This window comes from Dermacentor albipictus, chromosome 6 (genome assembly GCF_038994185.2).
Source record: "Dermacentor albipictus isolate Rhodes 1998 colony chromosome 6, USDA_Dalb.pri_finalv2, whole genome shotgun sequence".
NCBI lineage: Eukaryota > Metazoa > Arthropoda > Arachnida > Ixodida > Ixodidae > Dermacentor > Dermacentor albipictus.
Window position 1 is genome coordinate 75,833,357 of NC_091826.1, and position 26,711 is coordinate 75,860,067.

Consider the following 26,711-nt stretch of genomic DNA (forward strand, 5'->3'; position numbering starts at 1 on the left):
GGTACAAATTGAAGGTCGTACAGGTCTACGGCCCTACTTCCAGTCATGATGACCAGGAAGTCAAGAGCTTCTATGAAGATGTGGAATCGGTGATGGGTAAAGTGAAAACAAAATACACTATACTGATGGGCGACTTCAATGCCAGAGTAGGCAAGAAGCAGTCTGGAGACAAGTCAGTGGGGTAATATGGCATAAGCTCCAGGAATTGCAGGGGAGAGTTATTAGTAGATTTTGCAGAACAGAATAATATGCGGATAATGAGCACTTTCTTCCGCAAGCGGGATAGTCGAATGTAGACGTGGAGGATCTTGAATGGTGAGACTAGAAATGAAATAGACTTCATACTCTGCGCTAACCCTCGCATCATAAAAGATGTGGACATGCTCGGCAAGTAGCGCTGCAGTGACCATATGATGGCAAGAACTCGAATTAGCCTAGACATGAGGAGGGAACGGAATAAACTGATAGATAAGAAGCCAATCAATCAGTTAGCGGTAAGAGGGATACTAGAGGAATTCCGGATGAAGCTACAGAACAGGTATTAAGTTTTCACTCAGGAAGAGGACCTTAGTGTTGAAGCAATGAACGACAATCTTATGGGCATCGCTAATGTGCAATAGAAGTCGGTGGTAACTCCGTTAGACAGGATACCAGTAAGCTATCGCAGGAGACGAAAGATGAGATCTAAAAACGCCAATGTCTGAAGGCCTCTAACCGTACAAGTAGAATAGAGCTGGCACAACTTTCTAAGCTAATAAACAAGTGTATGACAGCTGACATACGGAACTATAATATGGATAGAAGTGAACATGCTCTCAGGAACAGACGAAGCCTAAAAGCAGTTAAGAAAGAACTAGGAATATGCAAGAATCAGATGTATGCGTTAAGAGACAAAGTCGGCAATATTGCCACGGCCTATAGACACAGCTGACAGCCACTCGGTGCGATTTGGTGCCACATGCTAGGCATGTGGGGTGGCTCCCAGAAGAAGAGAACGACGAAGGTGCCAGCACAGCGACATATAAAGAGATCTATAGCGTCGACCGAAGTCTCTTGTGGCTTTGTCTGTGACAAACTGGTGGAGCTGCTTGGTACGCGTCTATGTACTCTGACCCCCAGGAACTGGAAGCGGACAGCCTGCGCAAAAGCCGACGGCTTCAAAGACTACCTCCAGAATACGGCCCGCAAGATCTGCCGAGGATGTCTACCACAACCGCAAGTCAGACACAGGAGACATACGGTACGGGACAGCTTCCTGCGTCAGTGGTTCTCCACACCCCAAGCTGGTCACGGCCATTCCATGGTGAGCCTTTTGAGGACGTAGAAGACTGGCTCGACGACTTCGATCGTGTCGCTGACGTCAATTATTGGGACGAGCAGAAAAAGTTAAGGAACGTGTAATTCGCCCTCGAGGACTCTGCCCGAACATGGTTCGCTAACCACGAGCCATCCATCACCACCTGGCAAGAATTTCAACGGCAGATACGCGATACGTACAGCAGCCCCGCAAGAAAAGAGCGAGCAGAGCAAGCCCTTCAGAATAGGGTTCAAAGGCCGAACGAAAGCGTAGCCATGTTCGTAGAGGACATGTCGCGGCTTTTCAAGCGTGCTGACCCTGGCATGACAGAAGCGAAGAAAGTACGCCTGCTGATGCGTGCGCTGAAAGAACAGCTGTTTGCTGGACTGATGCGAAGGCCTCCAGCTACAGTAGCTGAGTTCGTCAGTGAGGCGACAACAATGGAGCGAGACCTTCAGCAACGCTCCTCGGTCTACGATCGCCAAATCAGCCTGGGATCAGCATCTTCTCTCTCGTTGCCCTATGACACCGATGCGCTTCGAGCGCTTGTACGTAGTGTCGTGCGTGAGGAGCTCGATCGACTACAGGGAGTGCGATTTCGACCGACCGCAACATCCCTCACAGATATCATCCGCGAAGAAGTCCGCCAGGCGACACAGCCATTCGTGCAAACCAGACCTGAAGCCACCCCCATACTGACTTATGCGCAAGCAGTAGGGCTACCTGCGCAACCCGGGAACCATCGTAACCCACCTTCTTCTGAAGAACCGCTGTGCCACCTCCAGGGCCAAGCTTCACGTACAAATATGTACGGGTCCGCGAGCCCCCGAATCAATACGTGAAAGTCAGACGTGTGGCGCACGCCTGACTATCAGCCACTCTGCTTTCACTGTGGCGAAGCGGGCCACTTGTACCGTGCCTGCTACTACCGAAGAATAGGACTCCAGGGCTATCACCCTGGCGCTCGTCGCCCACGTGAGGGAGAGCGCCCGCGAGAAATCCAGCAATATCTGGCCAGTCAACCTTCGTCGCCGTACGCGGAGTTCCCACCGGTTGAGCAGCCCCTGCCGACGACCCGATCTCCGTCTCCACAGAGGCGCCAGTCACGATCACCGCCTCCTCGACGATCGGCGTCACCTAGCCGCTACACTACGTTCTCCGCTTCCGTGGGCAACCGGCCCACGAGCCCAAGTCGGGGAAACTAAGAACAGCGACCACCGGGGTTGGGGCCGCTGTCCAACGCACTTCGAAAGATCCTCCGCTGCGACACCCCGACGACGGCGTTGATGACGACGATGATGACGACTACGTACCTTCGACACCTTCCTTCGAAAACCGTGAACCTGTTTCAGCCGACATACGCGTTTCTGTAGATAACCACCCGGTAACCGCTCTTGTCGATACTGGTGCCGATTATTCTGTCATGAGCGGACAGCTGGTTACTGCACTTCGCAAGGTGACGACACCGTGGCCAGGACCTAAGCTCCATACAGCCGGCGGTCATGTTCTCACGCCGATAGGCAAATGCACTGCGAGGGTACAAATTTGTGAGGTCACATTTGTCGGTTCATTTATTATACTGGCAGAGTGCTCTAGGCAAGTCGTACTCGGCATGGACTTTCTTCGGGAGTACGGCGCAATCATAAACCTTCGCAAGTTGCTTGTCACTTTTTCCAGCGAACACGCAACTCATTCAAACGACTCCCACCCAAAGATCACGGTGTTACGTGTTTCGGGTGACTGTGCTACTTTACTACCCCGGAGTACTGCGTTCATCACTGTAGAAACAGACGATGATCCTCCCCATCTCGGAATCGCTGAAAGCAATCTGTCAGTCTTGTTGGCTGGACAGGTTTACGTAGCCCGCGGCATCTTGCAGCTGTCGTCACGGACTGCTCAGATATTAGTTACTAATTTCAGTCGTGAATACCAGCACTTCGCCCCACGAACTGCCATCGCCTGTTTGGAGCCAGTCAGTGACTTTCCCGCTTGTTTAACTGTAGGACACAATCATGGAGATTCCAACTGCCAGGTACCAGCCAACAGCAATATTGATGTGAATTCTAGATTATCAGGTGAACAACAGGCTAGCATTCGAAGCCTTTATTGACTTTTGCGGACTGTTTCGCTTCAACATCGAAGGTCAATCAAACGCCTATTGCGAAACACAGAATTATTACAAATCCCAATGACAGACCCGTGCGCCAACGTGTCTACCGTGTTTCTCGTAAAGACCAAGACGACATCCGAAATCAAGTCCAACAAATGCTTACCGACAATATCATACAGCCCTCCACCAGTCCATGTGCGTCGCCTGTGGTTCTGGTGAAAAAGAAAGACGGCACACTGCGGTTTTGCGTTGACTATCGCAAGCTTAACAACGCTACGAAGAGGGACGTTTATCCCCTTCCCCGCATCGATGACTCTTTGGACCGCCTTCGACATGCTCGATACTTCTCGTCGATGGACCTTCGCAGCGGCTAGTGGCAAATAGAGGTTGATGAGCGTGACCGTGAGAAAACCGCATTTATTACGCCTGACGGACTCTACGAATTCAAGGTCCTTCCTTTCGGGTTGTGCTCTGTGCCTGCTACTTTTCAGCGCATGATGGGCACGGTTGTATCAGGTCTCAAGTGGCAGTCATGCCTTGTCTATTTAGATGACATCATTGTGTTTTCAGAAACTTTTGAGCAGCAGCTCCAACGCTTACAAGCAGTTCTTGAAGCAATTCGTACTGCTGGCCTGTCTTTAAAGCCTGAAAAATGCCATTTCCGGTATGACGAACTCAAATTTTTAGGCCATGTCGTCAGCTACGAGGGCATTCGACAAGAGCCCGACAAAACCATTGTTGTTGCTTCGTTTCCAACACCTTCGAACAAACACGAACTCCGCTGTTTCCTAGGGCTTTGCGCATATTATCGACGCTTCGTGGCAAACTTTTCACGGATAGCCGAACCCTTGCAGCGGCTGACTAAGGATAATGTTCCGCTTGTCTGGGAGCAGGACCAACAAGAGGCCTTCTGTGAACTCCAGAATCGTCTGCGCACACCTCCTCTTCTAGGACACTTTGACGAAGACAGTGACACCGAGTTGCACACGGATGCCAGCAACGTTGGCCTTGGTGCCGTACTAGTACAATGGCAAGACGGAGCCGAACGCGTCATTGCGTACGCAAGCCGCACTTTGTCTCCGGCTGAAAGTAACTTTTCCACTACGGAGAAGGAATGCTTGGCCGTTGTGTGGGCAATTGCTAAGTTCCGACCATATTTGTACGGCCGATCGTTTCGAGTTGTGACAGATCACCATTCATTGAGCTGGTTCGCCAATCTGAAAGATCCATCTGGCCGTCTTGCACGCTGGAGTCTTCGCTTGCAAGAATACGATATGACGATAGTGTTCAAGTCCGGGCGTAAACACGCCGACGCCGACTGCCTGTCACGTGCTCCATTTCAACCGTCGCCATGCGAGTTTGATGAACAGGACGCATTTCTCTCCATTATCTCAGTATCAGACATCAGCAAGCAACAGCGCGATGATTCACAACTCCGGCCTCTCATCGACTACCTTGAGAACCATCTACCAGAGCCGCCTCGTATGTTCATCCGCAAGTTATCCTCGTTTTTTCTCCGCGATGGCGTCCTCTACAAATTTGGTTTTCACTCCATCGCAACCACCTGCCTCCTTGTAGTGCCTTCTTCACTACGTGATGATATCTTGCGGGCCTCTCACGACGAGCCATCTTCGGGCCACTTGGGATTCGCACGGACGTTTTCACGCATACGCCAAAAGTACTTCTGGCCTAACCTTCGCCGTGACGTAAAGCAATACGTGAAGACATGTCGCGACTGCCAGAGTCGCAAGACACCACCTGTGCATCCCACTGGACTTCTCCATCCCGTGGATCCTCCGCGGATCCCTTTTCAGGAGGTTGGCATAGATTTGCTTGGACCATTCCCTACGTCGAGGGCTGGTAACCGTTAGATTGCTGTTGCCACAGACTATCTTACACATTCCATTGAAACCCGAGCTCTCCCACGAGGCACTGCTAATGATATTGCGACCTTCTTTGTACATGTATCGTACTCCGCCACGGTGCTCCAAAAGTGGTTATAACCGACTGGGGCACAGCATTTACAGCGCAGCTCACAGAAGATATCATGCTTCTCAGTGGTACCGTTCACCGCAAAGCCACTCCTTACCATCGCCAGACGAATGGGCTCACAGAAAGACTAAACAATATGATCGCCGATATGATTTCCATGTATGTTGACGTCGACCACAAAAACTGGGACGACGTTCTCCCATATGTTACGTTTGCATATAATACTGCCGTTCAAGAAACTACCGGCTTCACCCCTTTTCGCTTGCTGCACGGCCGGGAAGCTGTCACAACGTTGCACGCAATGCTCTTACCCACCCACTGTTCTAATGTTGTCAATGATCCTGCCGAATTCGCTCGATGCGCCGAAGAGGCACGCCAGCTCGCATGAATGCGTATCCGCTACCAACAACACAACGACGCCGACCGATACAATCTTCGTCACCGCGACGTCACTTATTTACCCGGTGACAGAGTATGGGTGTGGACACCGATCCGCCAGCGTGTTCGGTTGGAGAAACTTTTGCGCCGCTACTTTAGACCTTACAGGATCGTTCAACCACTCGGCGACGTCACATACGAAGTGATTACTGAAGGAGACGACACCGCTCACCGTCCCCGACCCCCACGCCTGTCCGACGTCGTTCACGTCTCTAGACTGAAGTTATACCACTCCCGCTGAACGTAAAGTCCCACACCTCTCTCGCCATCTGCGTCTCTCTTAAAGGGGTTGGGACACCAAATTTTGAGGCTATAAAAAGCATGTTGTAGGCTGCTTCCGTATGCAAGGACACCCAGAACGAGGTATCGGACGCTGCAAACATTTCAAAATAATTTTAATTCAGCTCCAAAAAGTCATTAAAAACTCCTTCTCGTAGTCGAGACCCATCGCTAGCGCGGCAGCTACTACGTCACAGAGGAGGAACGAAAATATTGACGTCATAGCACACCAGCACAAAAACGTGACGTATGATGAGTAGCGATGAAATGCCGATTACGGAGCCTGCTGAGCCGAGCGACCGAGCATAACCTCCACTACGACCGAGCTACAGGCATATAGAAATCCGTTCTTAATGCAAAGAAGGGGTAGGGCGTGCAGACACAGACACAGGAGGAGAGAAGTGGACAACACGAACGCCGCACGGCGGTCCGCGAATGGCAAACTGCGTGTGGCGAGTTGCCGTGCCTACGGGCCTTTGCATGTTTGAGTGTAAAACAGTAGCCGGCCGACTCCGAAAGGGACCAGGATATGCGGCGTTCGTATTGTCCGCTTCTCTCCTCGCATAGTCGCATAGTTCGGCAGCTCGGAGCGGTCTCTCCTTCGCTTGGCCTTTCTCAATGTGAAGGCCCGTCCACGTCACCGGCACGGAAACTCGCCGCACGCCGTTTGCCGTTCGCAGGCCCCCGTGCGACGGCGGTTTTGCTCGCGAACGGCCAGATTTCCTAGCTGTAGAGAGCAAGGGCTCGGGACCCATTTGTGCGGCAGCCGTACGGCGAAGCGGCCAATCAGCGTCCGAGGAGTGGTCACTCTGTGCACCGACGGCAGCTTCACCGCCTCTGATCGTTCGGCGCCGCCGATATCGTGGCTAGGCCTCTTCTGGTTCACTTCGAAGCTAAAGCTTACGGCGCTTCGGAATGAATCACCGACTCTCACAAGCCGCGATATTTTCTTACCGTTGTTGTCGCTCTTCGCAATAATTATAATAATCGCGACATGCACTTCGAATCGCCAGTTGACCTCTGCTGGCAGAGCACGCGTATGCGCGAGCAGACGACGCAGCATAGTTTTACGTCACTATTTTTTGTGGCCCACGTGACCAAGCCATGTTGCGTTTCCTCCTCTGTGACGTCATAGCATCCCCCGGAGCCCAGAAACCGAAACCGAAATCGCTCGGTATAATAATGCTATTATTAAATTATTTATCGGATATATATGAATCCCGCTGTGTGTATCGTGCTCCCTGAAGCATGACGCAACGTTTGAATCAACAAACGCATGAACGAAAATTTTGATGTCTCCACCCCTTTAACAGTATCCCCGTGGCAATCTCCAATGCATCAATGTTCCGTACCGAGACGATGCTTCTAGGGAGGGGGGCAATGCCACGGCCTATAGACACAGCTGACAGGCACTCGGTGCGATTCGGCGCCACATGCTAGGCATGTGGGGTGGCTCCCACAAGAAGAGAACGACGAACGTGCCAGGACAGCGACATATAAAGAGATCAATAGCGTCAACCAAAGTCTCTTGTGGCTTTGTCTGTCACACTATCATTACTAATATGGATAAAATAGTTCACGTGGCTCAGAAGTTCTATAGAGATTTATACAGTACCAGTAGCACCCACGAAGATAATGTGAGAGAGAATAATTCAGAAGAATTTGAAATCCCACAAGTAACGCCGGAATGAGTAAAGAACGCCTTGGGAGCTATGCAAAGGGGGACGGCAGCTGGGGAGGATCAGGTGACCGCAGATTTGTTGAAGGATGGTGGGCGCATTGTTCTAGAAAAACTGGCCACCCTATATACACAATGCCTCATGACCTCGAGCGTACCGGAATCCTGGAAGAAGGCTAACATATTCCTAATCCATAAGAAAGGGGACGCCAAAGATTTGAAAAATTATAGACCGATCAGCTTACTGTCCGTTGCCTACAGAGTATTTACTAAGGTAATCGCAAATAGAGTCAGGAACACCTTAGACTTCGGTCAACCAAAGGACCAGGCAGGATTCCGTAAAGGCTACTCAACAATCGACCATATTCACACTATCAACCATGTGATAGAGAAATGTGCGGAATATACCAAACCCCTATATGTAGCTTTCATTGATTACGAAAAAACGTTTGGTTCAGTCGAAACCTCAGCAGTCATGGAGGCATTACGGAATCAGGGTGTAGACGAGCCACATGTATAAATACTGAAACATATCTATAGCGGCTCCACAGACATCGTAGTCCTCCATAAAGAAAGCAACAAAATCCCAATAAAGAAAGGCGTCCGGTAGGGATACGCGATCTCTCCAATGCTATTCACAGCGTGTTTACAGGAGGTATTCAGAGACCCGGAGTGGGGAGAATTGAGGATTAGAGTTCATGGAGAATACCTTAGTAACATGCAATTCGCTGACGATATTGCCTTGCTTTGTAACTCAGGGGACCAATTGCAATGCATGCTCACTGACCTGGAGAGGCAAAGCTGAAGGGTGGGTCTAAAAATAGTCTGCAGAAAACTAAAGTAATGTTTAACAGTCTCGCAAGAGAACAACAGTTTACGATAGGCAGCGAGGCACTGGAAGTGGTAAGGGAATATATCTACTTAGGGCAGGTAGTGACCACGGATCCGGGATCATGAGACTGAAATAATCAGAAGAATAAGAATGGGCTGGGGTGTGCTTGGCAGGCACTTTGAATCATGAGCAGCAGGTTGTCATTACCCGTGAAGAGAAAAGTGTATAATAGCCGTGTCTTACCAGCACTCACGTATGGGGCAGAAACCTGGAGGCTTACGAAAAGGGTTCTGCTTAAATTGAGGACGACGCAACGAGCTATGGAAAGAAGAATGATAGGTGTAACTTTAAGGGATAAGAAAAGAGCAGATGGGGTGTGGGAACAAACGCGAGTTAATGACATCTTACTTGAAATCAAGAAAAAGAAATGGGCATGGACAGGACATGTAATGAGGAGGGAAGATAACCGATAGTCATTAAGGGTTACGGACTTGATTCCAAGGGAAGGAAAGCGTAGCAGGGGGCGGCAGAAAGTTAGGTGGACGGACGACATTAAGAAGTTTGCAGGGACAACATGGCCACAATAAGTACATGACCGGGGTAGTTAGAGAAATATAGGAGATGCCATTGCCCTGCAGTTGGCGTAACCAGGCTAATGATGATGATCATGATGATACCTAGGCCGATCCCAAAGATTGTGCAATGCCGGGCAGACCCGGCGTTGGGGTAAAGCAGGCGCTAAGCACTCCCCATACGTGGGCCGATACCGAACATAGTGCAGTACCGGGCCCAGCCGCGGCAGAGGAGAAGCAGCCGTTAAGCGTTCCCCATGCGTGGGTCCATCGCGAAGGTAGTGCAATGTCATGCCGACCGGCTTCGGAGGTGCAGCAGGCGCTATGCACCCTGCATACGTGGGCCGATCCCGAAGGTAATGCAACGTCAGGCCGACCCACGGCAGAGGTGAAGAAGGCACTAAGGACTCCCTCATACGTGGGCCGATCCCGAAGATGTGCAATGCTGGGCAGACCCACGGCGGGGGTGAAGCAGGCGCAAAGCACTCCCCATACGTGGGCCGATCCCGAACATAGTGCAATATCGGGCCCAGCCACGGCAAAGGTGAACGCATTAAGCACTCCCTGTACGTGGGCCGATCCCCAAGATTGTGCAATATCGGGCCCACCCACGGCAAAGGTGAAGGCATATGTCAGCTCCAGCGTCAGCGTAGCTTGGTCGTTCGGGTTCGGTTTCTCATGTTTTGGTGCCCGTTATTGTTCAATTTTGACTTTCCCTCGTACGCTGGTGCAAGCTGTGGCGGAAGTCCGCATATAAAGCCGTGTGGAAACATATTCTGCAATGGTACGACCAATTCCTAACGTGTGGATGCACTTCACGGTCGGGGAGACCATTGGCGGGAAACGGGGACCCGCTGTCAGTACTGCAACAGCAGCTACGCCTTTCCGAATGCCACTCGCCTTTCGAAGCACACTGCTAGGTGCGTGAAATACCCAAGACAGGAAGTGGCACCGCGAAGCCGCTCTCGCAGCCCTTCATGTAGCAGTCTCAGTTCAAGCGACGATAACGATGCAGTAAGCACCACAGCAAGCAGCTAAGCCTCAGCGACTAGAAGAGTTACTCACTCCGTCGACTCGATGACGCTTCAGGCGCAGAAGAACGCCGATAAAGCGTTGGCAAAGGCGATATATGCTTCCAACTCACCGTTTTACTTGGTTACAAATGACCATTGGCAGGCAGTATTTAAAGCACTCAGACCATCTTACAAGCCCCCGAGCTGGTACAGCCTGGCTGGTCCACTGCTCGGGGCTGAGTACGAGGCGGCTACCGTATCCATGACTAATTCTATTGAAAAGGCTTCATGCATCACCCTTGTCACTGACGGCTGGACTAACGTCGAAGGAGAGTCAGGTATAAACTTTTACTCTGCACACCATCGCCATTGTTTTTCAAGTCAATCAACACCGCTAACAACAGGCATGCTGAGGCCTATATGGCAGAAGAAATCTGTGCTGTTATAGAATCGGTTGGTAGCTCAAAGGTAAACGCTCTGGTAACGGACAATTCCAGCAATATGAAAGCGGCATAGGCTCTCGTTATTGAGCGATTTCCTCATGTTACAGCGATGGTTATGCCGCACACTCTCTGAATCTGTTGATTAATGATCTCCTTACTCTTGGCACAATCCACGATGTGCACAAGCAGGCGAAAGATATAATCAAATACGTGAAGAAAACCCACGTGGTGTTGGCCACATTCAAGGAAAGGCAGGAATCGAAGTACGGCAAAAGTGTGAGCTGCAGCCTGAATCTTCCAAGCAAGACAAGATAAAGTGGTGTCTGTCTGTCCTTTGAAAGCCTCTTGAAAAACAAGGAGGTCTTGCAGGAAATAGCTATAATGGAAAACTTGAAGTTCGACAAGACTCTTAGGCTGGTCGTTTTGGTCGAAGAAGAGTTCTGGGTCGCATTGAAATTATGCAATACTTTGCTCGAACCCATCGCAAAGGCTATCAAAGCTGTGGAAAGTCACGGCGCCCCGTTGTCAGACGTCACAAATTTGTGTCACAATCTAGCGGAGGAGATTCACTCGAATTTGCAGCGCTCTGTTCTTTCGCAAGCCTTAAAGACACGCAAAGTTTTTACAGTTCATCCCGTGCACTGTGCAGCAATCCTATTTGACCCAAGATACAAGGGGAAAAATCTGACTAACAAAGAAGTCTTGTCTGCGTCTGACTGGATCTCGGAGCACAGCACGCACATAAACCTAGAAGTTGGAAAAGTGTACTCCGATGTGGCAGAATACAGGACTAATTCAGGCATATGGTCAAGGTCCGGAATATGGGCTTCATCTAACCACATCCCTCTTCAACATGGTGGGAGGGAATCTGCACTATTAACACAGTGATGCCTCTGGCTCGAAACATTTTACAGATTCCACCATCATCAGCTGCTTGTGAGCGGAACTGGTCCGACTTCACCGACATTCATACTCTGCGTAAGAACAGGTTGCGTAATGAAAGCGTGCAATAGCTTGTTTTTGTACATGCACACCTCCACATAATGAAGAATGCTACAGATGAAGCCAGTGATACTGACTCTGAATACGAGGTAGAACTTCATCGTTTTACCATCTTGATCAATGTTTCCATAGTCGAAGCCACGACGAAATAGCCACAGAAGAGACATTTCAGTGTTTGTTCCTTGTTTGAACAGCCGTAACAATTCTAGGAAGCCGCACCGATTCACAGGGAAATGAATGCGTTCGCGGTGATATTCTGGTCTGCCTTCCATCTGTTAAACCCTGCATTCGTTTGTGAAAAGGCAGAAAGCATTTTTCTTCTGTTATTTACATAATGAGAGTTATGGCTTTTGACATTTGGCAACAAACTACTGCCATATGCTAAAGAAAACTTGTTATTTTCAATTTTTTCCAAAATTTCGGAAAAAAACGTGAAAGAAACAGGTTTTTTCCTATTGTTCGAAATTTCCGGAAATTTTGCATCTCTAGACAACACTAACAATAGGCTTCAATAAGGTCTTCTGTTTGTTACTCTGTAAATGACGAAACAAACGATGCACAAGCAAAGGAGTCCTAGCGACAGTTTACACTGTTTGAAAACTTTGAAACGCATTACTCACCTACTGCTCATTCTGGTAAGCGCGTTAATGCACTTCGCTTTCTGAAAGTAGACTGATACATAGGTGGGGAGCATTTGGCTGCCTTAATGAATTTTTTTTCCTATGCCGTAGGAAAGCTCGACTCACAGTGATCATGTTAAGGCTGTCGTTCACGTCTGCGTTGATGGAATCCACAAAGGCCATCTGCATAATAATGCTCAAATCGTGTCCGAGTTGTTGGAAGCACTCGCTGTTAGCAGGATCGAAGATTTCCGCTCGTTCGGCCACACCCAGGTCGCGCAGATGGTTTGGCGCGTCACCATAAGACATTTCTGCGTTGGCCTTGATCGCTGCTAACGGCGGCATGAAGTTTCTGTCATAGAGGCTAGTAGTGTCATCCCGGCCCTCAATGGGCACCATGGCGGCAGCTTTCGCGGTTTCGTTGAAAGTGGTGAGTCCCTGCAAGCCATAGGTACCGGTACATTGCCGTCAAATACTCAGCTTCTCCGCATGCGGCTCATCGCATGTTTAGAATTTAGTCATAAACACCAGCAATATCTGCCACCTTTGTTTCAGTAGAAAATGAAAAATAGTCTCGCAGAACCGAGATTTTGTTCATATATCTCTAAGCTGCCTGTAAGCTGCCCCCCCCCCCCCCCGCACACATACACAGGAACACACATTATAAGAAGCAGAAAAACAAGGACACCAAGGAGAACATAGAGAACTTACATTTACTTAATAATTGAATTAAAGAAATCATAGATTAGATGAAATGAGAGTATGAAAAATAACTCGCCGCCACAGGTAAATGATCCCACGCCTTCGCATTACGCATGCGATGCTCTTACGAATTGAGCTACCGCGGCGCCGTTTTGCGAGCACTGATAGCACAGAAAGCGTATAGGATGCCGGAGCGTGCAGGGCACGACCACCTGCTGGACGTCTATTTGACTCGGATGCTTTGAGTCGTATCTACATTAGGCGAGTTGTCCACTTGCAAAACGCAGTTGGGGCCTTTAGGTGAGGAAGTACCTCTTTACCTTCCTGGTAAGAAATGAGGTCCATATTTCACTGCACGGCCAACACTAAAACATTTTGCTCGTGTCATATAGCGCCTATACACAAAAATGAGGAGCTAGCAATTTCCTATTAGCCGCTACATGATCTACGCTCTTGAACCATTGCGCCTATAACGTCCTCAGGTCCTGAACTTCATGCCCTACAAGTTCAAACTGTGTGCATCCATTTTTTTTCTAGACACGACCACAACATGCATATTTTTATCAACGAATTCTAGTGGCTGCGCGAGCTTCATAAAAAAATGTTACCGCTCCTACAAAATCATTGCACGGAGGCGTTGAAGGAACCGGCGATACAATATGATTTATGCTGCTGTATAGCTGATTTATGCTGCTGTATAAAAGGATACTGACCGACAAATGGTGCGTCGACTTGTGGGCGTGACTTGTGAGAACTTCAATGTAGGCCCTCGATGGATTATTGATACGGTCCGGGAAAAAGTAGCTTTTCCCTTTCGTTGCTGCTGCCAATTCCTCAAGTGTTTCTTCAGCTTCGTCACCCATCGCCATAGTCCGAACTGCGATGCCTGTATCTGACAGTTCCGGCGAGACTTCTTCAATAGACGGTTGCTGATTCTCTTGGCCGTCAGTCAAAAGCACGATAAGCGAAGCGTCTGCATTCTGCTTGGAAGACTTCAGCACCTGCAGTATTAAATACAGATCAATATACTGGTAATGTTATAATAACCATATTAAAAAGACGGTTAATAATTTTGGCTTAATATTGTAAGAACATCCTATCGGTTCATTGGGAACTGCACATAAAATCGTATTGCAAGATTTTGTAAACTCTGCTTTGTTTTGTGTACAATCATGCTGCCTTAGTGCCCATATAGTGTGCTGAAAGGTTCTTACGCAGCAAAAAGGGACTTATGCTCCTCCGTGAAGGAACATTGAATTATTTATCGAATAAATTATAAATCAAGTTATGTACATGCCCTCAGACGAAGTATGCAAGCTCTTAGACTGGGAAGGCATAGGAGTTTGACTATCAGTTTACTTATTTAGACACGTGGTAGATGAAGGCTGTGCGTTTGCGGTTAATGATCTGAAAAGAATTGCATAAAGGCTAGCTCATTCACTCATGACACAAACAAAAGAAGCAAGAACAGGCAGCATAAAGGAATGGTACATAAAAATACATATGAGGCCTTTCACAACAAACAGTGAACGAAAGAGTGTTTGTTAGCAAAGTTTCTGTTAATACTATTGAAGAAAACTTAACGTTTAGGGACTGAAATATTTCAAGACTGTCCACTTCGCTTTTCATACTTCGCATGTGTATATGTATAACTAAAATTTGTCTTTTATTTAACCCGTGCTTTTGTTTAAAAGGTTGGCAGTGGTAGTACTGGCAAACATTCTGACCGGCCATCATTTTCCTGAAGTGTATAGAACAGGTGCCCCATTCTCCTTAGTCCATGTTCTCCAGATCAGACTATCACGGTTCCCGGATATGACAGCCACGGTAATTCTCGGTATATGACGTCCACGCGCAAAATTCCTATCATGTCACGTATGGCTGTACCGTATTAAGTACGCTCTTAGACAAAATCACACCCTTTGGGTCTTATCTTGCCACGTGAGAATAATCGTCACACGTCTTGTCCGCATTTTCTTTAACGCTGTGAGCCCGGTACTTCCAAGTCGTGAACGGCATGCGCGTTATCAGCAGGACAGAGCATTCTCGACAGGAAAGTAGCGAGCGCAGCGTTTTCAAGAAAGGAAGCGCAAGCAAGGCAGAGGACAACTATTGTTGTGTGGCAAATATGCACCACAAATGGTGTACATTTGTTTAACAGAGTAGAAAGGAAGAAGAATAAATATTTCTAGAGCTGCCAATAATCAGACAATTACGCCGAGAACTATATTCCATTGCGCAAGGATATTGTCTGTGTACGCCTCGTGCTCTCGACAGTGCTGCAAAGTACTTGTTGAATTGCGTCTCCAAAATGGCAAGAAGGAACTGTCCAATGGCTGCTCATTTCAAACTACACCAGGCTGAGGCTGAGCGTGCACCTGCGTGCTTTACACAACCGAGCAACCACAACACCCAAGCTCACGGCACATAAGAAACCCTGCTCGGGCTGCCTGTAGCCAAATGCCGTCGGACATTTTTATACAGCGTGTTTCACGTAACTTGTACCAAGGATTAGAAAAAAAGATTAGTTAGCCGCAGCTGAATGAAACCAAAGACATCTAATTTGCCGTCATCTGGTGCTCCATAGCGTAAATATTATATACCGCTTAACTTGTTAACAAAGATGAATATGCAATATTTCTGATATTTACTTTAGGGATTAGTGCATTCCGTTGTGTTGTAGACGAGGTTCAGAAACGACCGATCCATTTTTTTTTTTTGTGGCAACGTACAGCCGTCACCACGCTTAACACGAATGCCCCGCAGCGTGGCCGGACAGGCATAGAGAAAGGAATACAACAAGAGCGGACACTCCCATAGAGCCCAGCGGCCGAATTGACTGCAGCGCACCAAGCCGTCGATGTTAAAACCTGAAGCACACTTCCTGTTTCGGTATTGTGCGCGCGCGTTTTGAATTCCAGCTGGTGCGCGTCATGCCGGCTCCGTTCTTTCTTTTTTGCTTTTGCAGCAAATATTTATTTACATATTTATTTCTCATTTAATATTTATTTGCAAATTATTTATTAAGTAAAATTGATTGGGAACGATCTTCACAAGCCTCTATTGAATATGTGCCACGTGCAATTTCATAAAGACGCAAGACACCTTGTGAAATGTAGAAAAATTAACGTTTATTGTATTCTTTGTAAATGCTCGTCGCGGGCTTTTGTGAATTCATCCAGCGTTGTGGCACCAGGTAAGCAGCAGTAGTTTCCGCAGGAAGCTCCACCAGACGACAGGGGCTGAAAAAATTACAAGCGTTATTTTGGTATTAACATCTAAGAATAATGCCTGTAGAGGCGAAGCGTGCGAAAGTGGTGAGTGGGCGGCATTACAAACAAAAGCAGTTCGTATTTACACAGACGGCGTAGGAAATAACCGACTCGTCCCAAGCGATACCGTACATACCACAAACACATTCTAATTCCAAGCATTCTCCTCTTCCCAGTACTTTTTTCCTGCACTTTAATAGCACGAATGCGAGGGCAACGGCGCGTTTCGCGAACTTGGCTACAACCAACGCGTAAGTACGCTACGAATACACAGAGGTGGCCACAACACAGGCTCTCAACCAGAGCATGCTGGACGCTCACAGAATTCCTTCTACTCGCACTCAAGAGAACATGCGTGGGTGCCGTTCAGAAGACAGAATTTTCGAGTTACTAGTTCCTGGCGTTTGATCTCCTTGGCTTATCACTTGTACGTTCTGCAGGCGCAAGCAACGCACTCCCGAGTTATCACTCTTGACGATTGCTCATCGCGTTTTCGACAAGCGTGGGCACCGAAAGAAGGCTTAAATGGTTGCGGGGACATAAAAATTGCGACAAATTTGTCGCAGTAAGATTCAGTACGCGCCAAACTAACTCACCACGGCCGAGCTGCTTTGCGCTGCGTCACAACATGCACGGCGAGCGGGCCTCATAACATAAAAGTATCGAAAATAATTTTCAACACTATTGGGCGTCAGAGAAAGAAAAGCGCCATGAACTTGTCAGTGCATTAAAGCGAGGAACCGCGCACCACGGCCGAGCTGATTTTCGCTAATCGAGTCGCAGCGCCAGGCGCGCCCACTGCGCTCGAAAGGTAGCCCAAAAGGTTATGAAAGTAGTTTCAATAATGTTGGCAGTCAGAGAAAGCGCCAAAACTTGTCGCAGTAAAGTTCCGTACACGCGAAACTGCGTCACAGCACCCTGTGCGACTATCGTGCCCAAAAACTACCGAAATTAGTTAAAACAATATTGGGGCTTATGGGAAGCGTCGCAAACATCTCCCAGTACCATTCTTTAATTCAAATTAACTGCTCCACGACGGCCACGCTGTTTTTCGTTAACTGCGTCACAAGTCTAGCCTAGTGGCCCGGCAGTAAGCCTAATTGCTTGAAGTGCGTCGCACAGACTGTCGAACAATGTTTCTCACCTTGCCGTAGTCCAATAGTGCAGTGCTGCCATGTCGAAGTTCCGTATGAACGCAATAATTCGCCGGGAGGCCACCAAATCAGGCTAAATCCCAAAATAGAAAAAACAGGCAGACGGGTGCCCGAACAGTCCAACGCTCCCATACGCGGCCGGTCTCTCCCGCTTCGGCAGTGTGTCTGCCGAATGACGCAAACATCTGGCTCATGTCTGGCTCGTCATTCGCCGGTTCGCCTGTCGCTAGGCAACGGAAGTAAGCCGCAAAGTTTAATTTAATTTATACGCCGATATCTTTAATTTTTCTGGGAAAGAATAAAAAAAATAAAACAATTTCTGTTACTCTCATTTCACATTCTTCTTTTTTTCGATGCTCGCGACCCCAATTCGTCGATGTTAAAAGTATAGCGTGACGTGTTTCCTGTTTCCAATTTTCGCCGAGTGTCCGCCCTTGTTTAATCCCTTTCTCTATGGGACAGGCTTCGACTGACGCCAGCACCGCGTAGTGTTGTGCTCTGTTATTTCTGTATCTTTGCGGCGGCTTACGATACCTGGAGCGCCGCTCAAATTGACTGCTCGTCTTCGTCTTTCGCTTGTGCCTGACCGGCGGCGACAGTGCGCTCACTTGACATGTCTGTTTCGCTCGTGGCTGGGGTCTCACGTGCGTCCAGAAAACACGTTGCAGCTTGCTTATATCGGCAAAGCGAAATGGTAGGTGACAGCTCGCACGCCTTTCGGGTTTGGCCTCAAAGCTGGCGCTTTAAGGAAATGAGAAATGGGACAAGGAGAGCAAATGCAGGTTTGTGGCGTTTGCAAAGGTGTGACAATAAATAAATCTGCGAATCCAGTGGCATAGTTGTTCATGTTCTTCCTTTGTCCTTGTCTTTCATGCTGTACGTTATTTTTGGGATACTTTTGAGACACGCTCACAGCACCTGGCGTTGTGAAGCCGCGAAAAGCAGCTTGGTCGTGGTGAGAAGGTAAGTTTAGTGTGTACTGAATCTTAGTCAGACAAGTCTGTGACGCTTTCTATGGCCTCGCAACATATACCTTCTTCCGATACTCACGCTTGTCGAAGACGCGACGAGCGATTCCGAAGATTAATAATAGTGGAGTGTTTTGCTTGCGCCGGCACAACGCGCAAAAGGTAACGCCGAGGAGTGCAATAACCAAGAACTAGAAAATGCTGTCTCCTGAGCGACTGAAAAGGAGCCGTGCAACTACGAAATTCTCTTGAGTGCGAGCAGAAGGCATTCTGCGAGCGTCTAGCATGGTCTGGCTGAGAGCCTGTGTTGTGGCCACCTCTGTTTAGGTAGCGTACAATCGCGTCGGCTGAGGCCAAGTTGTTTTGGAAACACGCATTCGCGCTTGCATTTGTGCTCTTGCAGTGCAGGAAATAATGCCCGGGAATAGGGGAACGCTGGGAAGTGAGATGTTTTCTTCATAATTTATAGTACGCGTCTTGGATTGAGTGGGGTATCTTCGACGCCATGTATGCAAAAGCGAATTGCATTTGTTTGTAATTTCACCCATTCAACACTTTCACATGTTTCACCTCGACACGCAGTATTCCTATAAGGGCCAAATAGCAAAGTGACCCATGCTTGTAATTTACTTTCTTCAGTTGATGCCATGCGATGGAGCTTCGTACAGGAAGTACTTCTGCTTACCTGGTGCCACAACGTTCGATGAACGCGCAAAAAGCCCGGAATGAGTAAAATAGACATTTCCTTATTTACAAGGCGTTTCGCGCCTACTCTATGAAATAGCACGTGGCACAGATTCGATGTAGCCTTGTAAAGGTCGTTCGCAATTATTTTAATAAATCAGACCACGCGCGATTGAGCAGCAGAAGAAAAAGGCGCCGAGTAGTTCAGCGCGTGCCAGCTAGCGTGCAAAACACGTGCTCCCAATACCGAAACCGCAAGGAGTTAAGACCATCCGCTTGGTGCGCTGCAGTCAATTTGGCCGCTGGGCTCTATGGCAATCTCTGCTTTTATTGAATGCCTTCCTCTTTGGTGCCACTGTCAAAGATGTGAACGCACTGTGAAGCCGATGCCTGGAGCCGTGGACGCTCACTATGACACGGTCCGCACACGGTTCTTTCGTACGAACTGCGATATAGAACGCTGAAATACGACAGCGCACGAGCGCAGTCACATGGTTTGATTTCACATTTCGTGGGTTCTCTTTAAACGCAGAAGAATGTCACGCAGCTTGTACGTTGCTACAGAAAATATGATCGGTCGTTTCTGAACCCGCTCCAAAGCACAACGAAACGCACTTGGCCGTAAATGGATAGTAAATATTCGGCGGAATTCATCTGAATTAAGTAATGAAGCGGAATATAAAAAAAAACTACTCTAAGGGGCGCCACGTAACGGCATTGGTTTAATTTAGCTGTGCCAAGTACTTAGTATACTTGGCATAAGCTACGTGAAGCCCCCTGTATAGCCATGATGTTTCGACCTGCATTGTAGTGCCAGTGGGTGATTGTTATTCGTAATTGAGCAATAATTTTTGAAAGAACACTGGTTTAGGCAAGGTGACCTTATGGGCACGGCGAATCCACAAAAACCTCTTAACATAGAACTGCTCTCTATTGCATGAGTTTCACTAAGGCCTCTCAATGATCAGCATGGTGGCGACGGCAATCTAAGCTTTTAGAGCTTTCACTTTGAAGACGTAGCGGATAGCGCTTCAATAAAAAAAATTAAATTATGGGGCTTTGCGTGCCAAAAACACTTTCTGATCATGAGGCACGCCGTAGTGGGGGACTTTGAAATTTGAACCACCTGGGGTTCTTTAACGTGCACCTAAATCTAAATACACGGGTGTTTTCGCATTTCGCCCCCATCGAAATGCGGCCGCCGTGGCCAGGATTCGATCCCGCGACCTTGTGCTCAGCAGCCCAACACCATAGCCACTAAGCAACCACGGCGGGTAGCGCTTCAATAGCCGCTGACCTTTACAAAATACATTGTGTTGAGATCGCCTCAACTTTTTTCTCACCTAATTTCATACAGAAATGAAAAAAATGGCTGTGGCTTAGCTAAGGTTAAGCCCAGGATAATAATAATAATATATGGGGTTTTACGTGCCAAAACCACTTTCTGATTATGAGGCACGCCGTAGTGGGGGACTCCGGAAATTTTGACCACCTGGGGTTCTTTAACGTGCACCTAAATCTAAGTACACAGGTGTTTTCGCATTTCGCCCCCATCGAAATGCGGCCGCCGTGGCCGGGATTCGATCCCGCGACCTCGTGCTCAGCAGCCTAACACCATAGCCACTGAGCAACCGCGGCGGGTGGTTAAGCCCAGGATGCGAAGCATACTAGCCTTTATTTTAGTTGTTGAACCACTGTTTAGCCTGGTGAACTGCTGTTGCTTGGCTATATTTGGCTCGGCTAGACGAAGACACAACTCATGCGTTACTCTGCTTCGCCTTCAAGAGTGGAACGCGACAGCGTTCCCGTCGACCCGCCAAGGGGTGTAAGAAAATGGGCTACGGCGCAGCGACTACGCGCCCCGCATTGGACGCGGTGAGCGTCGAGCAACGGAGCGTTCGGCGCGGCAACGAAATGTGCGCCTGAGCAAGCGACGCGCGCCTAGAAACAGCTCGTTTCTAAAGCAACACCGCATTCACTTGAGGCGCTTTTGTACCGCTTTGCAGCATCGTACTCGTGGCTCAGTAGTAGCGTCTCCGTCTCACACACCGGAGACCCTGGTTCGATTCCCACCCAGCCCATCTTGCAAGAGTTGAGCCAAAGCCACCTAGAAACAAGCGCAGCTGCTTATATACCGCCGCGACGGCGCGAGTTGGAGCCCCGTTTCTTCTATGTCGTGACGTCACGGTGTCACGTGGTATGGCATGGGGTCAAAGGTCATTGAAGGCGACACCGCCGCGCCTGAGGAGCTGGGTTGAGCTCTCGTAATATGCTTCGCATGAAACAGGCTGCTATCCGCGGCGTCAGACGCCCGCGATAAAGCGCTATACGTGCGGGTTGGCAAGTGGTGTGCTGGGGCCCGGACTAGAGGCAGGATGTGTACATTGTACGTATCTCCGGTTCAGTCTTTAATTTTTATCGTGTCACAGCTTTATTTGCGTATAACTTTAGTTATATTGTTTAGGCTTATCTATTAGTGTAAGGATGAATCTGACCGCGACGTTGTGCCACCGCTTTCGAGCAAGCGCTTGAAATGTTTTGCCTTCCTGCCAAGAGACCAAAAGTAGTCGGCTGCTTTGAGGACGTCGTTCGATGCAACACACTACTAATCTGCGTGCGATTTTTGAGTATATTTATACGTGTACTTATCGCTTTCTCGGGGACTGCTACATTTCGCCCACTAAAACTTGAAAGCTATCGCTCAGCGCAAGACGCGCCTGCGTGATTGGAACTTACTGGAATGTTATCGATGGTTCTATGACAACAATTGTCTGTTGTCAGCAAAACTAGCACTTTCTGACTGTATACGCGATGCGAATTGTGTAGTACTTTCTGGAAGACCCGCGGGCACCCCCGATTACTCTAGAAACCTCGATGACTCATGTATAGAAGCCGACGCGCTTGACCAGCATATAATATTTCGCCGATCGCCGATTGTAACTGCCGCGCTACCGTTGTACTTTCAGGGTAACTTGCTTTGCTGGGCGCAGCTTCGTCCAATAAAAAGTTAATCACATTTTCACTGCTGTACTTTTCGCCATCACTACTACGTGACATCTGATGGAGGTGCTAGTGATAGTGAAGTCCTGTACCGAACACCCCGCAAGGACGCGATCGAAGCCTGAAATCCGAAGATATTACCAACGTCGTCAAGGAGCAGCGAGCTAACCGCAGACTACATGAACTGCCCCGAAGCACCTGATACGACTAGGAGGATCGTGGTTAAGTCAGCAACCCCAATGACAGCCCTAACATCTATCGTGCACCCCAGGGAGCCGCCTAACTTCCGTGGGGCTTCGTCAGAGGATTCGGAAACCTGGCTCGAAATATTTAAAAGGATCTCAACCTTCAGCAACTAGACCTCCGAGGATAAGCTATGCGATGTGTACTTCTCTTTGGATGATGCCGCGTGGACTTGCTTCCAGAATCGGAAGTCCACCCTTACAAAGTCGAACCTGTTCCGCAGTAACGCCCTGATGACCTTCACGAGCGTTGTCCGAAAAGAAAGGGACACAGTTCTGGTGGAAATCCGAGGCTTACTGCCCAAAGAGACCATCGCCATCTCAACGGGAGAGATGACCCGTCTTTTCAGGCACGCCGACCCACAAATCTTCGAGGAGAAAAAGGTCCGCTTTACTGATGCGGCATATAGCAAAATCTTTTCGCCTTGCTGATCCGCTATCCGCCGAAGGGTGTAGATGGGTTTTTGACTGAGGCAACGGCGATTGACAAAACTCTGAAAATGCGCACATAGAAATATAACCGCCAAGTACTCACGCCACAATGCGACATCTATGCACTGGGCTCCGATGAGTCCCGAGACACCATCAGGGCCGTTGTGCGCAAGGACTGTGTTACTTTGGCCGCAATCTGAGGTGTCTTCGGTCACTTACTTATTCGAGGACAAACTTCGGCGGTCACTGGGAGTTACCGAAGCGCAGCTCGAACCACCGGTTCCAGTGTCGCAAGCGATGACCTACGCAGCCATCGCCCGCCATCAAAATCCCGCTCTGAGACCGCTTCAGGGCCCCGTAACGCCGCACTTCTGTTTTCCGTTGCCGCTGACAGCTCGCCCGTTTGTAGCTCAGCGGCACTACCCAAGTAGGACAGAAGTATGGCGCGCCCTCGACCCCCGCCTGCTGTGTCATCACTGCGGAGAAGTGGGCCACGTCTATCGCCGATGCCCTTATCGGGATATGGGACTGCGAGGATTCTTCGTTAGCGCGTCGCGCCTGCAGTCAGGTGAAATGCCGCGTGATATCGCCATCTACCTCGCCGCCACTCAGTGGAGCTCTCGACAACCGTCCCCTTCGCTATCACCAGGCCACCAGCTGTCCGCGCAACGACGACCATACACTGGCCCAGCCCGGGGTCGGTGCGCATGCCCATATCAAGAAAACAAAGCAGCAACCGATAGACAGCGGTTGCCGTTTGTCGAACTAATGAAGATCCTCCACTGCCGACCAAGACACCGAAAGGACTATCTCGACGACATATCAACGAGACGCCCCCGTCCCGACGAAGTCTAGGAGAATACGTTGACAAAAGAGTACCTGACAAGGCGACGTTCCAGCCACAGGTCAACACGACGCAGCCGTGATCCGACGGCAAGTACTAACTGCAACAAAAAACAGAGAACCACCAACCTCGACGTGCTTCCCGACGGCCGCAGTCACCGCCTTAGTGGATACACCAGCTGACTACTACGTCATGAGCAGACCCATCGCTTCCCAGTTGAAGACCTCTAGGCAAGGCCCCAAATTCGAACTGCTGGAAGACACCTGATAACGTCGACTGGAACCTGTACCGCAAGAATTACCGTTGGTGAATGGACTTACCCTGCCATCTTCTTTATCTTTGTCATAATATATGGTACACGGGAGTGCGAAGCCTAAACATACGAAGACAGTGCGCCGTGCGGTGGCGAAGAGGACCATCATCATCATCGACACCGATTTGGGAGCGCCGGCAGTGGCGCCTCAAAAAGCGTGGCGCGAGAGTGTGGCCCGTGGCCCGTGGCGTGAGCAGTGCGCGAGGTTCGGCGGTCGACGAAAAACAGCTTCCTCGCTGGGCGTCTGGCCCATAGGAGCTATCGCCGACCGCGCCAATACGCCACACCCGAAACAACACTGTCGCCCGCTGGGAGGTTCCCTCGCCCCGCTCTTCCGCTGGGCACTGGTCCAGGAGGGCTGGCGGTCCGAAACCAGGGCGCTCGAGCGTTCGGGTGAGCGGCCACAGGGCTACCCCGCCAGCTGTGGACGCGACCCGGTGACTGCGGCCGGCTACCTGAGCGCCGCGAGGCGGTCCGTCCTGGCCGTCCGACCCAGCTGTCCGACCCGCTGGCCGGCACTGTTGTCCGACCCGGCTGTCCAACCCGGTTGTCCGACCCGCCGGCCGACACTGTTGTCCGACCCCGCTGGCCGGCACCAGTTCAACGAGGTCTCAGACACGGCGACACACGCTTACGCCGGAACTGTAGGCCAACCATAATCCACCGTTCCATAGATATAGTGCATGTCGCCTATGAGGCATTTTGGGACGTTGTCACTTATGTGTGCCGTTATCTGTGTCGTGTACGTCAATACAAGTCTGATGTGTGTTTTTGCTTTCGCGTGCTGCTTCTCCCTTTTTCTGGAGTGATCCGGCCCCAATAACATCACAATCTTCCATAAGTTTTCACGATATGTCATTAACTTCCTGAACCAACACGGCTCAATCATCAACCTGAAGTGGAAGTAGATAACCCTGTTGGAAGATCAAGCGATACCACCGAGAGCTCTCTTAGTCACCACCCTTGAGTGTGCCCAAAGATCAAGTGAGCATCTCGCCTCATTCCAGCATTGTTATTTCTGTCGGCACCGAAATGCCTGCAGACGTAGAAGGCATCATGAAGGGCGATCAAGAGCTACTGCTTCATAGTGAAATTTGCGATGCAAGAGGAATAGCTCGACTGCACGGAGAAAAAGCGAAAGTGATGTTGACCAATTTCGGCCAGGAGTTCCAGCACGTCAACAAGGGCCCGTCGATCACGTACCTCGTAGAAATTATGGAAACCAGCAATGCGTTTCCCCTCTCCGATTTTGTCGCCTCGACCTCGACGACCATATTTCCCTAATCAATCTTCAAAATAAATTGAAGCCTCCCATGAATAAGCACCAATGGCTCAAAAGTCTTCTCCAACGACACAAAGACTGCTTTTCGACGTCATCGAGGATTCGACAAACACAAGTTGCGAAGCATCGCATAACCGACTAATCTCTCTACCACTTCGTCAGAGCCCTTACCGAGTGTCGAAACGAGAATGAGAATCTGTAATGGTACGCCCACACTAGCGACAAAAACGCGCGCGACACGGCGCACGCGGCAAGCGACCGCGCGGCAGACGCGTGCGGGCAAGTCCACAGTCGCGTTTTGCGGCACGCGGCAGCGTCCCGTGGAGTCCCGCGTTGTCTCGTTCTATTCGATACCTCTCGCGACAACGCGCTCTCCGTTCTGCCCATTTCGTCTTCCATCGGAAGTGTCTGCGTTTTTTTGCGCCACTGCCGGCCACGCTCAGGCATGTCGGATACGGACGAGGAGCTACTGGTGACTGTGAACACTATAATACTTGTTTGTTCTTTACTTGTGCGACGCCGACGTGCCAGACAGCGGACTAGAAAGTTTTGAGTGCGGTACAGGGGCACTGAGGGCAAGGCGCGCACTCTGCTTCCCCACCTTCACCAATTACTCACCTCTCATGCCAAACTGCTGTCCATAATGTGCCAGCGGTTGGCGCGCAGCTCCTTGTCCGACGCTCGATTTATCATAGAGGTACGCATATCCGCGAACGGTTTCCAAAAACGCCTCCATTGCGAGGCGAATTCTTCGTCGACGCCTCAGTGGCGGTGCGGTAAGGCTTAACAAAAACAGCCCCCTTGACTGGAAATGGCCTCTGAGATTTTACGGCACGCGTGTCACTGTTCAGTCTCAGAGCCCATAGATTATGATTCTTTGCTTATGCGACAGGTGGCGCCACAACAGCGCGGCTCGTAAAGCGGCTCGCTTCTGATTGGTGGACGTTTCGCGTCTGCCGCGAAAAATGGGTCTCGCACCCATTCGCGCGTTTGCCGCGCGTTGCTGCCGCTTTTCGTGAATCTTGCCGCGCGCGACAGCACCGCTCGCCGCGCGCGTTGTGTCGCGCGCGTTTTTGTCGCTAGTGTGGACGTACCATAAGGCAATAAGTCAAAAAGTGCTGCGCGATGAAGTAATCCAGCCGTCGAAAAGCCTGTGGGCGTCACCAGTGGTATTGTTGAAGAAGAAGGATGGAACTCTGTGCTTCTATGTCATTATAGCCACGCAGACAAAAGTACTTTTTTGCCGATGAACGTCAAGACTGCTTAGTTGCAAATTGATGACGACTGAAGAATCGACAGAAAGCCACGTTTATCACGCCAGACGGCCACTACTAGTTCAAGGTCATACCATTCGGACTTGCAGAACTGCAGCGTTCCATTGCGTGATGGAGGCGCTTTTGGCAGGACTGAAGTGGCAGACTTGTCTACTTGGATGACGCTGTAGTGTTTGCCACCAATTTCAAAGATCACCTGAGGCGGATTCAGACAGTCATAGAGATTACCAAGTCATCTGCACTCGCTTTCAAACCGGAAAAGTGCCGT

At 49.6% G+C, this 26,711-nt stretch overlaps 1 protein-coding gene across 1 annotated transcript in view; it reads right to left on the bottom strand.

Moving 5' to 3' along the window:
• The window catches only part of LOC139061211 (calcium-activated chloride channel regulator 1-like), a 495,141-nt gene that overhangs the window by 105,115 nt on the left and 363,315 nt on the right, over nucleotides 1-26,711 (bottom strand). The window contains exons 10-11 of the mRNA XM_070540868.1: nucleotides 13,692-13,979; nucleotides 12,403-12,714 (exon numbers count right to left, since the gene is read on the bottom strand). Coding sequence (XP_070396969.1) covers nucleotides 12,403-12,714; nucleotides 13,692-13,979 — 600 coding nt within the window. The remainder of the gene's footprint in view (nucleotides 1-12,402; nucleotides 12,715-13,691; nucleotides 13,980-26,711) is intronic.